We start from the raw sequence: 14,110 nt of genomic DNA, 5'->3' as shown, positions 1-14,110 counted from the left end.
TCAAGTGCCCCCCTGAAATAACTTTGCCTTTTAAAGTATAAAGGGGTTTGGGCTGGGGTGAGAGGCTGGGGGTACAGTAGCTCTCAGAACCGGAGGCCCAGTCAGACAACTTGCCTAAGGTTGAACCTGAGCCAGAGCTTAGATAACCATCCGGGTCCAATCTCTTCGTCCCCAGCTTTCCCAGAAAAGAGTGGCTCCCATGGAGCCACTGGTGTCAGGCCAGGCCTTCCCAGGAGCTTGGGGGCTGGGGCTGCATTCAGTTGGGCCTTTGAAGGTGGGAAGGTAGTGAGGGAGCAGCCCAGGCAGAAAGGAACTGGGCTAAGCAGGACCTCTCCCAGCATCTCCAGGAAGAGGGGCATCAAACTAGGTAGCATTCTAGAATGAGTCAAGGTTGCCCTCTTGTGTCTGTAGGGGGCGCCCACAGAAGGGACTTGGCTGGGACAGAATGTATTAAGAGGAGTGAGGGTAAGGAGGGGAGGCCCTGCTGCCTGGCCCCTCCTCATCCCACCGCATTCCCAAGAGACACCTCCCTACACTAACCGTCTCCTCTTCCCTTCATTGCAGCACCTATGTCCCGGTCCCCACGAAGATCAAAGTGAAACAGGATAAGGTGAGTAGGGGCTCCACTAGGCAAGATGTGGTCCCCATTTTGGCTTCTTCCCTGTAAAGAGGTCAGCAATGGGAGAGGTCTTCACAGTGGGGAAGGCACTTGTCGTAGGGTGGGAATCCTCAGGCCACCCAGGCCTGCTGCCTCAGCCCCTGTGGTGCTGCCCAGTGGCCTGAGTTTCCTGAGCTCTGCAGGGGCTGCGGAGCCTGGGCCCCCCCTGGGTGACAAGAGCAAGGGTGGGGGCATGAGTGTTGGCCATTTTGAGGAATAGAACCGATTCCCACAGATGACCAGTTCCAGGCAGAGCAAGTGGCTGTGTGTGTGTGTGTGTGTGTGTGTGTGTGAAAGAGACACACACACATACACACACACACACACACACACACACACACACACAGAGACAGAGACAGAGATAGAAAGATAGAGAGAAAGAGAGAGAGAGAGAGAGAGAGAGAGAGAGAGGGAGAGAGAGGATCCCACTGCCATCTTGCTGGCCTCTGTGAATTTCCATTTAACTACTGCCTTCCCCTGAGCCTTCCTGCTCTGCTGTCTATGGCTGCTATCTGAGTCTCCTCCAGCTCCTCCCATCCTCGTCTTCACCCTCTGTGGAATGTAGGCTGTGGCCCATTCTCCCCCAGCACTGAAGCCTACAGTTCAAGCATGGCTTTCAGGGTCCCTCTCGGCTGGACCCCCATGGCCCCATGACCACAAGAGTGTGTGGCACCCACTAGGATCCCCTATCCTTTGCCTGCCAGACTCACCCAGGGCCCATCCTCTTCCTGCAGATCCTGATCTACCACCCAGCCTTCATCAAGTATGTCTTCGACAACTGGCTGCAGGGCCACGGGCGGTATCCGTCCACTGGCATCCTCTCGGTCATCTTCTCCATGCATGTCTGTGATGAGGTACGTGATCTCTGTGTGCTGCAGACTGTTACGGACCAGGGCTTGCCACTCTTTAGAAGCTCGGCTGCCCTGTCTTTGCCTTGGCCTCCTGAGGCCCACCTCATAGGATTTTGAGGAGTGACAGTGTTCTGTGAGAAAGTTTTCAGATACAAGAGTCTGGCATGCTCTGGTCATTGTCCAAGGCGAACCAGGACAAGGCCTGGGGGAGCTCAGATTCAGCAGCAAAATGAAAGCAGGTTCCAGCAGGGAGAGTCATTCAAGGGCATGCTTTGCCTCCTAAGTGGCTCAGTTGTAACACTGATATTCGAATTACCTGTCTAGCTGTGCTCAACACTCAGACCACAGCACAGCCCAATTTCACCAGAACTTGTGGAGGTGTGAACCAGGTACCTGGGGATTCCACTACTTCCTGGTGATTTTGCCAAGTTGTACACGAGGCCAGGTACCTGAGCAGAGGAGCAGGAACATGCTCTAGTTCTTTGCCTTGGGCCTGAGCTCAGCGGGGGACACTCAGATCCCTGCCCCTACCCCACCAGGCTCCTAGTTAGAACCCGGACGAGGCCAAGGGGACTGCAAGGGAGACCACAGTCTCCCATCCCCTGCTATCCCCTCCCAGCTCCCACCCAAAATTTCCAGCCCATGGGTCTCTTACCCCTTGGAGTTCTGTCTCAGAAGAGGGGTCTTCATCCTGTCCAGCCTGATGTCCTTGCTCTGTGGGCTGTGTCTATGCAGGCATTTACTAAGAAACTGCATTTTCCATGGAGTTGTCCCCTGCCTCTGCTTTGTTCCCAGCCCTCCAATACGTCCTCCAGGCCTCAATCCATGGCATGTGTTCTCCCTAGAGGCCCCTCCACATGGCTTCTTCCTGGTCACCGTCTACTCGCTTGAAGACCCAACTCTGGTGTCCCATGCTTGGAAGAGCCTCCTCTAACTTAGCTCCTCAGCTCCTCGTGGTTGAATGGAGCCCTGAATTCAGCCCCTGTTCCTCCAAGAGTGGCTCAGTCTTAGCAGCAACTCCATTCTGTTATAATATACTTCAAGGCCATATAAAAGAATATGCTTCACTCTGTTAGCATATGCTCCAAGGCGGAGGCCAGCCGTGTGTGTTTCTGATTTCGCCAGCACCGTCTTGGCGGTATCTGACATGTCTGACAGTGCCAGGCACCTGATTAGTGCTTTGTTGTGTTTGTCAAACGTATTAAGCCCCAGGTCCCTTCACTGAGGGCCACTGAGCCAGACAGACATTGCCCTCTAGGAAGAAATGGATCAGTACCTGTCGCCTGCCTCTTATGAGTGTGATTCTTGGCCTCACTTTCAGATGAGGACAGTGAGGCTCAGAGAAGTGGCTTGACACAACCAGGGCCAGCCACATAAGAGGCCATTTGCCTGGCTCCAAAGCCCGCTGTCCATCCCAGTGCTGCCCATGCCTCAGGGCTGCAGCCTTGGAGAAGAGGTTGCTCTTGGCTCAAGAGAGGCCATCCCACCTCGGGTCCGTCCACCTGCAGTCAGCTCCCTGGTGCCTATGGGCTGGCGCGGAACTTCAGTTTTGCTCTACTTGCCTTGACTTCCCTGAGCCCTGGGAACTCTAAGAAGGAGGAGAGGGGTTTTGTCTGAATACTGGGTGTAGACCTGCTTGTAGGATGTTGGGGTGCCCACAGGCTCCCTGTCCTGGGAGCTCCACTGTATCTCTATACCTAATTCTCACCTTCGCTTCGCCCCTGCAGGTGGACTTGTATGGCTTTGGGGCAGACAGCAAGGGGAACTGGCACCACTACTGGGAGAACAACCCTTCTGCGGGGGCTTTCCGAAAGACAGGAGTGCATGATGGTGACTTTGAGTCCAATGTGACGGCCACCCTGGCAGCCATCAACAAAATCCGGATCTTCAAGGGGAGATGATGCTCCGCAAGGTCAAGGATGGACTCATCACCTCACGCCTGTCGGTTTCAGCCCCGGCATCTCACCAGAGCTGTTCCCCTCTGGGAGCTTCCAGAGCCAGCCCCGGGGGTGCCCAGGTGCTGCTCATAGCCTCCTGCACTCCCGCCTTAGGCAGCATTGACTCAGCAAAGTCACCCCACTCTGCCAGGGCTGCACGGCAAGTCCTAGGACCTGTCTCGGGCTGCAGAGCTCGCCACACTGCTGTCTCAGTGCTGGAGTAGCGGGGAGATGCTGGGAGAGGTAATTATTTTGGCTTCTAGTGGAGGGCAATATTAAAAGCTCCTGGATTCTATGAAGACAGACGAGTTCCCAGGAAAGATGGGCAGAGGCCAGCTGCTGCTGCAGGGTCCAACACTGACTCTGAAACTCCCATTCTCACTGGGATGTTTGTCAGTGAGAGTTACCTCCAGTTTGGAGCCAGGCTAGGCGGCGCAGGCATGGGGACAAGACGCTGCTGCCTGTTTGCAGGAAGCCTGGCTTCGCTTGATGTGACAACCCTGCTGTCCCTTTCTTCCTGAGGCTCATTGATGATGACCTGGTGAGCCAACCGACCCCAAGGTCTTCATAGAAATGTGGCCGCATGTTTCCAACAGGAGCAGCTGCCTCTGCCTACACGAGTTCTCTTTCCTCATCAATCTCCGTGGCTCTAATTAGCGCCGAGAGCAGATCTGACTACTTCATGTGCCTTTGTGCTTGGGGAAGAAGTGCATGCCCTGCCTGAGATGAGGCAAAAGCCCCCGCTCAAAGAAGGGAGCACCCTGCTGCACAGCTGGAAACCTCTTGCTAGGTTCCTGAGCCAGCACCTGAAGTGGAACGAGGCTCAGATGACACGGGGGGATACACTGGCTGTGGCATCCAGCTGTTTCCCAGGACTGTTTGGTTCAGCGCCTGTGACCTTCCCCAGCCAAGTAGGACCTCCCAGCCAGCGTTTTCCCCGAGTGCCTGAGCCCTGGGCTACCTTCTTGGAGTCCTGGGGTCAGGGTGGGGGCTTCCAAGGAATGGTGACCAGCACATACCTCGTCTCCTCACTCTCAGTCTTTCCCCTCCTGCTCTGCCTTCCTAATTATTTATTGGTATTTTTTAATTCAACTGACATGTGTGTGCTCTGGCTGTGCCACCATCCCTGGTGTTTCCATTAAGTTTCTGTTTCGTCTCCTGTGTCTGGGAGCAGGGATTTTAAAGGAGGGCTGCTAGGAATCCTCGTACTTCGGGTAGAGGGCATTAAGGCTGGACATGGCCAGGGCGGGTTCCAGGGTGAAGGTTGGTGCGCTGTGGGCTGGTCCCAGCCACCTCCCCTCTGACATACCTTCCTCCCTCTTCCTCCTCCTGGCTCGGCTCTCAGGCTAGGAGTCTCCCCCTCACGCCACCTCACTGGCTGGGGGAGCAGAGCAGCAGGCACAGGGACAGTGACTGCTAGCTGTAATCACTGACAATCAGAAAAGCCACTTGCTATGGAGAACATTTTCCAAAGGCAGATGTTTGGCGAGGAGGTGAGACAGTTTCTGGATAAAGAAGGTTGGGTCCCTCCCCGAGTCAGACCCTCTGCAGACCAGGAGGGAGAGAGGTCAGGAGCTCAGGGGCCTCAGTCAGGGACCACAGATGGGGGGCTTCAGACCATCCACAAAAGTTCCTGGGAAGTGCACGCCATGTTTGGTTTTTCCCTTGAGCATGCGCAGATGAGCATTTTTGCTGTAGCTTTCAGAAGAGTCTCAGAGATTCAGAATCCAGAAGAGGTATTTTTGCTTTTGTTTTCGTTTTTGTGTAGAATGTAGTACCTGTGCCAGCTTTAAGAATCTTCCCAGACTTAGGATTCATGCCTGATAAAGGTGGGTAAATTGTGAGGTCCTCATTCTGAATGTGCGTCCTCGAATGTTACAAATCAGTCACCTGTAATGAGAAGAGCCCAGCTCATGTTTGTTAGCTGTCCGATCCATCACAGGGACGAACTTGAGACAAGTGCACATGCGCACAGCAAGCAGTGCGCACTCTCCGTGGCCCGCTCAGCTACAGGCTGAGTCTGTTCAGAGAGGACAGTTTCCGGTGGAGCCATCGGCTTGCTTGTGTCCGCTGTGTAAGAAGAGGTCTCAGAAGCGAAGTTGTGCCTGTGTCTGAGCTAGAAGCTGCTTGGGAAGTCTGTCTGCCTGCATCTGCCTCCCCGCTGTGAGAAGATAGTCCAGCTATGGGCCCCACCCCTGAGTCCCTGAGCCAGCACTACATTTTACAGATGAGAGAAGCAAGGCCCAAAGAAGGGATGTGACTTGCAAAAGTGATCCCATATGACAGAGAGCACAAGTCAAAGAGAACTAGAGCAAAACTAGGATGGTATTGGCTGCACATTTAAAATGGACAGAGTTGGGCTTTCCTGGCAAGATCCCACCCAGCCAGTCTTGGGGGATAGAAACCAGATGTGGGTGTCTCATACAGGCTCTGCCTCAGCCACATCTCTGTCCTCAGGCCTCCTGAGTGGCTCTCAGTAAGCTCCTTGATGTCATATACTTCCTGGTGGAAGAGAGGACGGGTGGTGTTTCTCTTTTCCATATCTCAGCAGACATCTTACTTAGCAAGATATACTTAAGCAAATAAAAACAGTTGCTGGCTGTGGCTAGAATTAAATGCACAACTAGTTTAAGTCTAGGGTGAGCGTGACAGAACTAGGGTGTGCTGGAGGCAGGAGAGTACCCTAGCTGGGAGACCCACCCTGGGCTTCAGGCAGCAAGTGGAGGGCCCTTGTCTCAAAGAGCTGAACCTGAGGGCTCTGGGCAGGGGCGCTGAGGGGTCCTAGGAGATCTCAGCGGAGCTTTGGCCCTCAATCCCTCAGTAAGCCAGTAGGCACAATTTCCAGTGCCAGCATCACCGACCCCTACCTCCCTGGTCCTCACCCACTGTTAGGATTGAAAGGAGGGCAGATTGGTAACATTTGCTGCCCAGAGGGACCCGGGGCAAAATTCTCAAATGGGCGCCCTTTGAAACTCTGGCTTTGTCAGGTGTGATCCAACAAACTTTGTGGGCTGAACTCAGCTGGAGAAGTCAGATTCCAGAAAACAGGAACAATGAAGCCAGAGGAAAGGCCAGTGAGGGCGGGAAGACCTGGGGGCTGTTTTAGGCACAGGCCAGACTGGGGGGGCCGGGATGGAATCCCAATCCCTGCTGTGTCCAAAAGGGTGGGCTAAGGGCCAGTTCTACTTCCGTGAGAATCCCGAGTCTGGTTCTGGGTCAGAAGTGGACAGAACCACAGAGAACATTTAGGACTTCAGTGATTGCTTTGCCCGTTCTTTTTCAAGGGAGCCTGAAAACCAGCAAAATGAAAAAGGAAATGCTCTCCCCCTTACCGGGTGCTGATGGGAAATGCTTTCTCCTGGGAAGCCCAGCCTCAAGTGGCTACTGTCCGGTCAAAGAGGCTGAACCAGCTGGGGGACCCCTGACACCAGCAACTGTCCTCACCCCTCCAGAGAGCTCAGGGACACCACTGTGCCCATTGTGGACACCTGGTTTGCAGCAAGCATGGCCATGTAGAACAGGCTGCTCCTCCCCTCTGTGGCGTGGGAGGTGGGTTCTGAGAGAATCAAGATGCGCTTTCCTCTTCCGGTTCCTCGGCAGTACTCTGAGGCGCTACCTGACATCTGCGCAAAGGAAAACTGACTTAGGAAGCAAACGGCAGGGACAGGTAAGGCAGGCAGCGTCTGGGCCAGGCCAGTGGGGAATCAAAAACCTCCCTCCTCGCCCAAAGGACCCTGAAACTCGCAGGCAATGAGCCCCCGCCAGCCACCTCTTTTCCCCCAGCCCATCCAGACTCTGTCTGGTCCCTCGATTTTACCTTGGTGCCAGGGCTCACCGCCTGCCAGGCGTCTGGCCCGGGGGTGGCAGCTTTATCCCCATCCTGCTCAGGAGCCCCAGCCCTCCCTCCTGCACAATCATTTTAGTCCTTCACCCGGTCCCCTTCAAAGCCAAAGTTCCTTGAGCACTTTTTCTTCCTTGCCATCTCTTTCACTTGGCTCTTGGTGATTTGAAGTTTGCTTTCTCCTCCCCTGTACCTCCTTCTGGTTTATTTCGCAGCTGAGTGTTGACTGATCTGGATGGGTTTTGAATGACATTAGTGAGTCTGCTTCCTCAACTCCTGCTCTGTTTTATTTATTGTTGAATATTTCCAATGATCCAAATCAAAATGAATAAAAAAAGAATTATTTTATCGTTTGATTGTGGTTTTTTTTTTTTTTTTTCATACCAGACCCTGGGAGGCACTGCCTGGTATGCCCCCTTCAGCAGATGTTTTTAGTCTTTTAGTAGCCAGATGCTTCATCTTTGGGGCCTTAGGGTTAGTGTTTGCCACTAAAATATGCCCAGAAAGAGACTTGGGAGACAGTGGTACACCAATGTGGGCCTCAGCTGTAGCTTTGCCGCTCCCTGCTGTGTGGCTGTGGTGTGTCATTTCATCTCCCTGGGCCTCAGCTGCCTTATCTGTCAACAGAACCCAACAAGAGTAGCCATCGGAGGGGTGTGAGATCACAACAGCAGGATTCTCAGGCAGCCTGAGGGACACAGGCTAGCTGCTCTAGCACCTGATTGGCCAGGACCTCACATAAGCCAAGGTAGTATCTGTCTGCCGTACACAGAGACGGGCACATGGACACGTGTCCGATGTGAAGTTGCACAAATCTCTCATTTGCACTTATTTTAAAAAATAGATCTAGAAACCCAGTCTTGGGACTCTGTAATATACAATTGCTGTGAATGTTAATGATGCATTCCTATCCATAGGGCACTCTGCAGTTTGTACACCCCCTCCTCTGCTTCCATTCCCTCCCTTTACACACCTGCCTCTGGAGGTCAAATCCAAACACCAGCACTTGCAGGACGATCACCTGTGGATGGTGCTAACCATGTATGTATTTGCCCCATCACTACTGCTCCCTCCAGGGTGCACCTCCGGGCTGTCCAAGCCAGCCCTGAGCCCCAGAGAACAAGGTGAAGCCTCTTCCACGCAGAAGTCAAAGCCCTCCTGGTCTGGTCGTCTCCAGCTGAAACTTGGAGTCCTCATAGAACCGGCCAATTCCTGGTAATGAGATGCTGGGATACTGGCTGATGTTCTTGCATCCCCTGGTGTTTTGTAAGCACTCAACTCCAGTCCTAAGGACTGAATCAGTACCCTGTCATTGCATATGCTGAAACTCTAGTGCCCACTGTGCTGTTATCTGGAGATTAAGGCTTAGGAGGCAATTAAGGTTAGAAAGGTGATGCGGGTGGGGTCCTCGTAATGGGATTAGTGCCCTTGATGAAGACGTCAGAGAACATCTGCACCTCTTCCCGCTTCCCTGTTTGCTATATAAGGACATAGCCTTCCACAAGTCAGTAAGAAGGTTGTTACAGAGTCCAATCACACTGACCCCTGATCTCAGATTCCAGCCTGCAGTGCTGTGAGATAATAAATCTCTGCTATATAAGCACCACCATCAGTGGTAGTTTGATGTGGCAGATGAGGGGCTCAGGGTTGTCAGGGAAGCCAGGGCCCTGCTCAGCACAGCTCTGGGAGGCAGAGTGCCGCATCCTTTTGCCTGTGTGCTGCCCAGTTTCCAGCTGGCCTGACTGCCGCAAGCAGGAAGTCACATCTGCTGACAGAAAAGCTAGTTCAGCTGGACAAGATGAAGAAGAGGGACCCGCATACTCTGCCACAAGTCTCAGCCACAGGCTCTCATTCAGCCTGAGCGAGAGCACCACGAGCCTCCCCTGGGCTCTGCATCAGCTTCTCCATCCTCTCAACTGTGGGGCCAAGCAGGGGTGGTGGCCTAATATCCTACGTGCTCACAGACAGCGATCTGGGCCTCATCTGGCTGCAGGACATAAAGCCTCCACCTGAGATTCGAGCTGCCTGGATGGCTGTAGGGAGCAAACACTGGTGAGGAGCAGTCCGCAAGGTCATGGGTGCTTAATGCCCCATGGGACACAAAAGCCACACCCACCAAGGACATAAGTTGAGTAGAAACACACTGAGCATTCTGCAGTCTCTCATGGGTGAGGGACACGGCAGCCGTAAGGTGGGTGCTGGTGGTGGGAAGTCAGGAGGGGCACGGCGGCCCAATGACATATGCAGCAGTAAAGCCCAGAGACCCAAGTGTGGCTGCTGCAGACATGATCAGTCCTCATCGAAGGCCTTGTGCAAGCCAGGAGCAATGGCAGGAGGCAGAGGTGCAGAGATGTCCCTCAGCATCCCCCAGCTCCGGGAAGCGGGCCCTCCAAGCACCTCATGATGCTCTCCTTCGTACTGTCAGATGTTGGGCCTGGTTTTCCTGAAGTTTTAGCCAATCTGGGAGGGATAGTTCGTCAGAATTTGTGGATAGTCAGGACATTCCTTCCACCAACAGAGGTGCATGGGGTGCAGATGCACCGTGGGGCTCCACAGGCCCTGGGAGCCAGCAGGTCTAACTCAGCCTGGAGTTAACAGCCTGCAGCTAACAATCTGCAGCTGCGAAGTTCTTTTGATCCAGGCAGAGCGCCAACCAGAGCATCTAGTGGTGATGGCCACCAGGGGGCGCAGTGCAGCCACCTTGATCCAAATTTCCTTCAACACAGGGTTTGGCTGGAACCCAAATCAGTTGGAAAGCCACGTGAGAAACGGCACACACCCACGGGTAAGGGCAGAACTCAAAAGGACTTTACCTTTAACATTGACAAGTCCAACACCTTCTAGATAAGATTAGTATCACACTCATTCAGCTAAGAAAACAGGTTAAGACAAAGTCAGGCCCAGCTGGAAAAAACTGAGCCGCAAGGCCGCTGGTGTGTGCGCAGTGCGTCAGGACTCTGGCTTCTCACTGCCGCACCTTCTCCTTGGCTGTGTGGCTTGTTGGTCCCGTGACCTAGGAAAGAGACGTCTTCGCACCTTCGCTTCTTCTCTGTAAAACAGGCATTATAGACACTCAGCAGAGACAGCAGCAGCATTTTCTGGGTCCTATCCGTGTACCAGGCTCTTAACATGTGTTTCCTCATCAGGTTCCCTTGACAGCCCCGTGAACTAGGTGACACTGCTGTCCTCAAGGAGGACTGAGGCACAGAGACAGCCAGTCATTTGTCTTCGGGTACACAGCTCCTAACTCGTTATCCCGGATAGAGATGCGATCTGGCTCTATATTGTCAGGAGTGGACAGGCTAATGCTGCAGTAACAAATAAGACCCAACACCCAGCGACCTAGCACAGACCTGCAAAGGCTGATTTCTGGCTGGGCCAGGCTGTAGGGTTAAGCAGTTCTCCCGCCTGGGGCCTCCATGTGGTGACCTGGCTTGTGACATTGCTAACTTCACCTTCACCTCCAGGACGTAACCCTCAGGGTCACTGCACATAGGAAAGAGGAGGCAGAAAGGCTCACCAGCTCCTGACTGTCCCCATCTGGAGTAACGGCCATCATATGTACTCAGAGTCAGTGGCCAGCACAGCCACACCATCCAGACAGAATGACAAGGGCAGTGGGAAGGTGAGACAGAGCATCTGGAACCACTGATGTCCCAGACTGCACTTCCTGGCCTCGGGCTGGCCTTGGACTCAGGCTAGCTGGTGACAGACCTGCTGACTCTCCCTGGGCCGTCCAGAGGGAATCCAGGGTAGGGGAGCTCTGGGATCCTCAGCCTCAGCAACCACAAGGGGACAGACTCCAGGGAGGGTGGGGACAGAGGGCCAGCCCTGAGACAGGGGAGTCTATGAGGCTGCTCAGCCTCATCTCATCAGACACCTGATGTTTTCTGGCATTCTGTTGTGTAGACAGGAGCCTTTGTACTCCTGGTGGCTGTGACTGTGACACTTCTGTGGCTTGTTCTGGGCAAGGCTGTAGTACTCACAGCCTGTTCTCCATGGCGGCAGAAACCACTGAGCCTTGTCCTGAGACCAGTACTGCCAGATCGGGAGACTGCTGTCAGAAAGACTGGAGAGCAAGTAGGACTTCAGGGAAGGTATCCTGAGAAGACAGGGGGCTTCGCTAGTGAGCCTGGCCACTATTGTCCCCATGGACAGTCAGGTGCTGCTCCCACACAATCACTCCTGTTGCCTACATTTCCATTGCACATTAGAGGCCATGAACACGACCTGCGTGTCACATGCATTACTCAATTTCTCCTACTTCCTGCATCCCAGCTGGTCACAGACAGAGGCCCTCTGAGGGCAGGGATGCTGGGGGCTTCTTCCCTTCTGAGTGCCAGTGCCTGATAGGTACAAATAAGACTTGTGCTGATGGACAGGTAGCTCTTTGGGAGTTATTCTATTCAGCTAGGAGAAAAGCTAACATCTGTTGAGTACTGAGCACATTCCAATCCATTCTTGGTGTTGGCACAGGTCCCTGGGGCAGGTGGCCTTCCTGATTGGTAGATGTAACAGTCAGGAAACCCAATGCTCCAGGAGGGAAGCTGCCTTGCCTGAAGTTGCAGCTGTAAACCCAAAGTGCAAGCCAGGAAGGCAGCTTCTGAGGCTGCGCTGCAAACTCCTGACCTGGGTAACCTTGCAGTGTCACAGAAATAGCTATTAGGTGCACCTGATAGTGTATAGGCGAAGTAGAGGCCAAGCTCCTGGAGAGAAAATATGCTAGGAGTGGTATGAGTCCCAGCTAATGATTACATGTGCTCCAACCCCCAAAGCCATGGGAACAGAGCACTTTCAGCTTTGCCCCACACAGAGGTACTTTGAAGAGAGGCCCCTGAGGCCTAGTCAAGTCCAGAGCACACTTTTGCTTTGGCCAAGAGCATGGATTGGACTCAGGAGGAGGAGTCTCAGCTCTGTGTCCCTATCCACCCTTCTTTGAGCTGCACTGACACCAGCACTATTGTACCCCCACTCTGAATCTAGTCCATGCTTATGTCAGGCTTCAGGGGGACATGTAGATACAGACCTTAGCACCAGGTCTTCTCTATTTTCTCTGAGATTTCTTGGCCCAGCTCACTTGCAGAAGGCAGGAGTATGAGGAGCCTTTTGTGATCCACCTCAAAAGCATGTTGAAGCTTTGGTTTCTGTCATTGCTCTAAAATTAGCTTTACTGAGGCAGTCCTCACAGTGAGGCAGATTAAAGATGATCACAAGTCCTTTCATATTTCTCCCATTGAGAGTGTCCCCTCCCCCAGATTCTGGACAAGCTCTGTGACTCTTTGGCAAATACAAATTGGCAGAAGAGGCTGCCAGTTATCCCAGGACTCAAGAGTCAGGATGATTCCAATCCCTGTCTCCTGGAACAGTTACTCTTGGAACTCAGCCATAGCATAAGGAAGCTCAAGTGGCCCCTTGGAGACTGCAGTATGCAAAGGAACAGAGGCTAACATCAACCACATGAGTGTGTCATGTTGGAAGAGCCTTCTCTAGCCCCTGGGCTGCCTCAGCCAAGATCAAGGAGAAAGAAAGAGAAGCCATCCTCACCAAGACATACGCAACTGCAGATTTGGGAGCTGGGTGAGTTAGTACTGCTGTTGTGAGTCCCTAAGTTTTGGGCTAGTTTGTTGCATAGTAATAGAGGACCAGAAGAGATGGTTAAGCCCAAGGTTAAGCATGAAAAAGACTGTCCTCTCAACAGCAAGCATGGCTGGGGCCTGTGTGTACACTCTGATAAGGAGATGAGGCCCCGGGCCACTCGCCTAGGCAGGGCAGTTGGGTTCTTCATGTGCTCAGACCTCGACTGGCTCCTCTGTTAAGAAAGGGGCCAACTCCTGCGCATTGTTGGCGGGAATGTAAATAGTGCATTCATTATGGAAAACAGCATGTAGAGTCTTCAAAAACTTACAAACAGCACTACTGTATGATTTAGCTGTGCCATTTCTCAGTATGCAGCCAAAGGAAATGCAATGATTGTGATGAGGATATCTGCACCCCCATGTTTGCTACAGCATTGTTCACAACAGCCAAGACAAGGGGTGACCCTCAGCATGCATCGGTGGATGCACAGGGAAGGGAAATTGAGTAATGTGCACTCTGATATTCAGTTCAGCCTTTTTTTTAGAAAGAAACCCTGTCCTTTGTGACAGTGTCAATGAGTAGGAGGATATTAAGTGAAATCAACAAGGCACAGAAAGACAGTGAATGAACCCACTTGTATGTGGAATCTAAAAAAGCTGAAATGATAGATGCAGAGGGTGTTAGGCTGGAGCAGAGAGTGGAATGGAATGGAGGCTGGGGGAGCAATCGAGAAGATGCCAGTCAGAAGAGTCAGCGTTTCAGCTGAGGAAGAGGAGTAATTCCAAAAGAGCTAGCATTCAACATTGAAACTGTGTTAACAGCAATGTGTCATGTTCTTCAAAATCGTTGAGAGAGTGTTTTAAATGCTCACATGTCAAAACAATGATAAATATGTGGGGCCATTGATTCATTAGTGCAATTTAGCCAATGTACAATACATATATTTTTAAAACAGTATATTGTACATGATAAGTATGAAAAGGTCTTATTTGGCACATATAAAAATACTTTTCTAAAGCAATGAAAATGGACTTCTCGGCTTTTTAGTCACTCAGCAAACATTTACTGAGTGCATACTGGGTGTCAGGCACTATGTTCGGATTGGCAATACAGTCATGCACATGACACACAAACTTCTGCCCTCTGGTACTCACAGTCCAGTGGAATTTACCTGTCTTCAGTTCCTTTACTAAAGCACAATGATGTGGTGGCAGACCACTGGCTGTCCTGGTGCATTTGCTTGTAC

General features: G+C 52.5%; 1 protein-coding gene across 4 annotated transcripts in view; it reads left to right on the top strand.

Annotated features, from left to right (window-relative positions):
• The window catches only part of St3gal1 (ST3 beta-galactoside alpha-2,3-sialyltransferase 1), a 75,321-nt gene extending 67,681 nt beyond the window's left edge, over window positions 1-7,640 (top strand). For all 4 annotated transcript variants that reach the window (XM_013521328.1, XM_005398028.2, XM_013521329.1 and 1 more), the window contains 3 exons: window positions 565-610; window positions 1,393-1,512; window positions 3,237-7,640. In XM_013521328.1, the coding sequence (XP_013376782.1) occupies window positions 565-610; window positions 1,393-1,512; window positions 3,237-3,410 (340 nt within the window). In that variant the 3' untranslated portion in view covers window positions 3,411-7,640. The remainder of the gene's footprint in view (window positions 1-564; window positions 611-1,392; window positions 1,513-3,236) is intronic.
• Window positions 7,641-14,110: the final 6,470 nt, after the last annotated feature.

Source organism: Chinchilla lanigera, unplaced genomic scaffold (assembly GCF_000276665.1).
Source record: "Chinchilla lanigera isolate Chin_1 unplaced genomic scaffold, ChiLan1.0 scaffold00060, whole genome shotgun sequence".
Classification (NCBI taxonomy): Eukaryota; Metazoa; Chordata; class Mammalia; order Rodentia; family Chinchillidae; genus Chinchilla; species Chinchilla lanigera.
The sequence above is the reverse complement of the archived record's forward strand: the minus strand, read 5'-3'. Positions and strand labels throughout refer to the sequence as shown.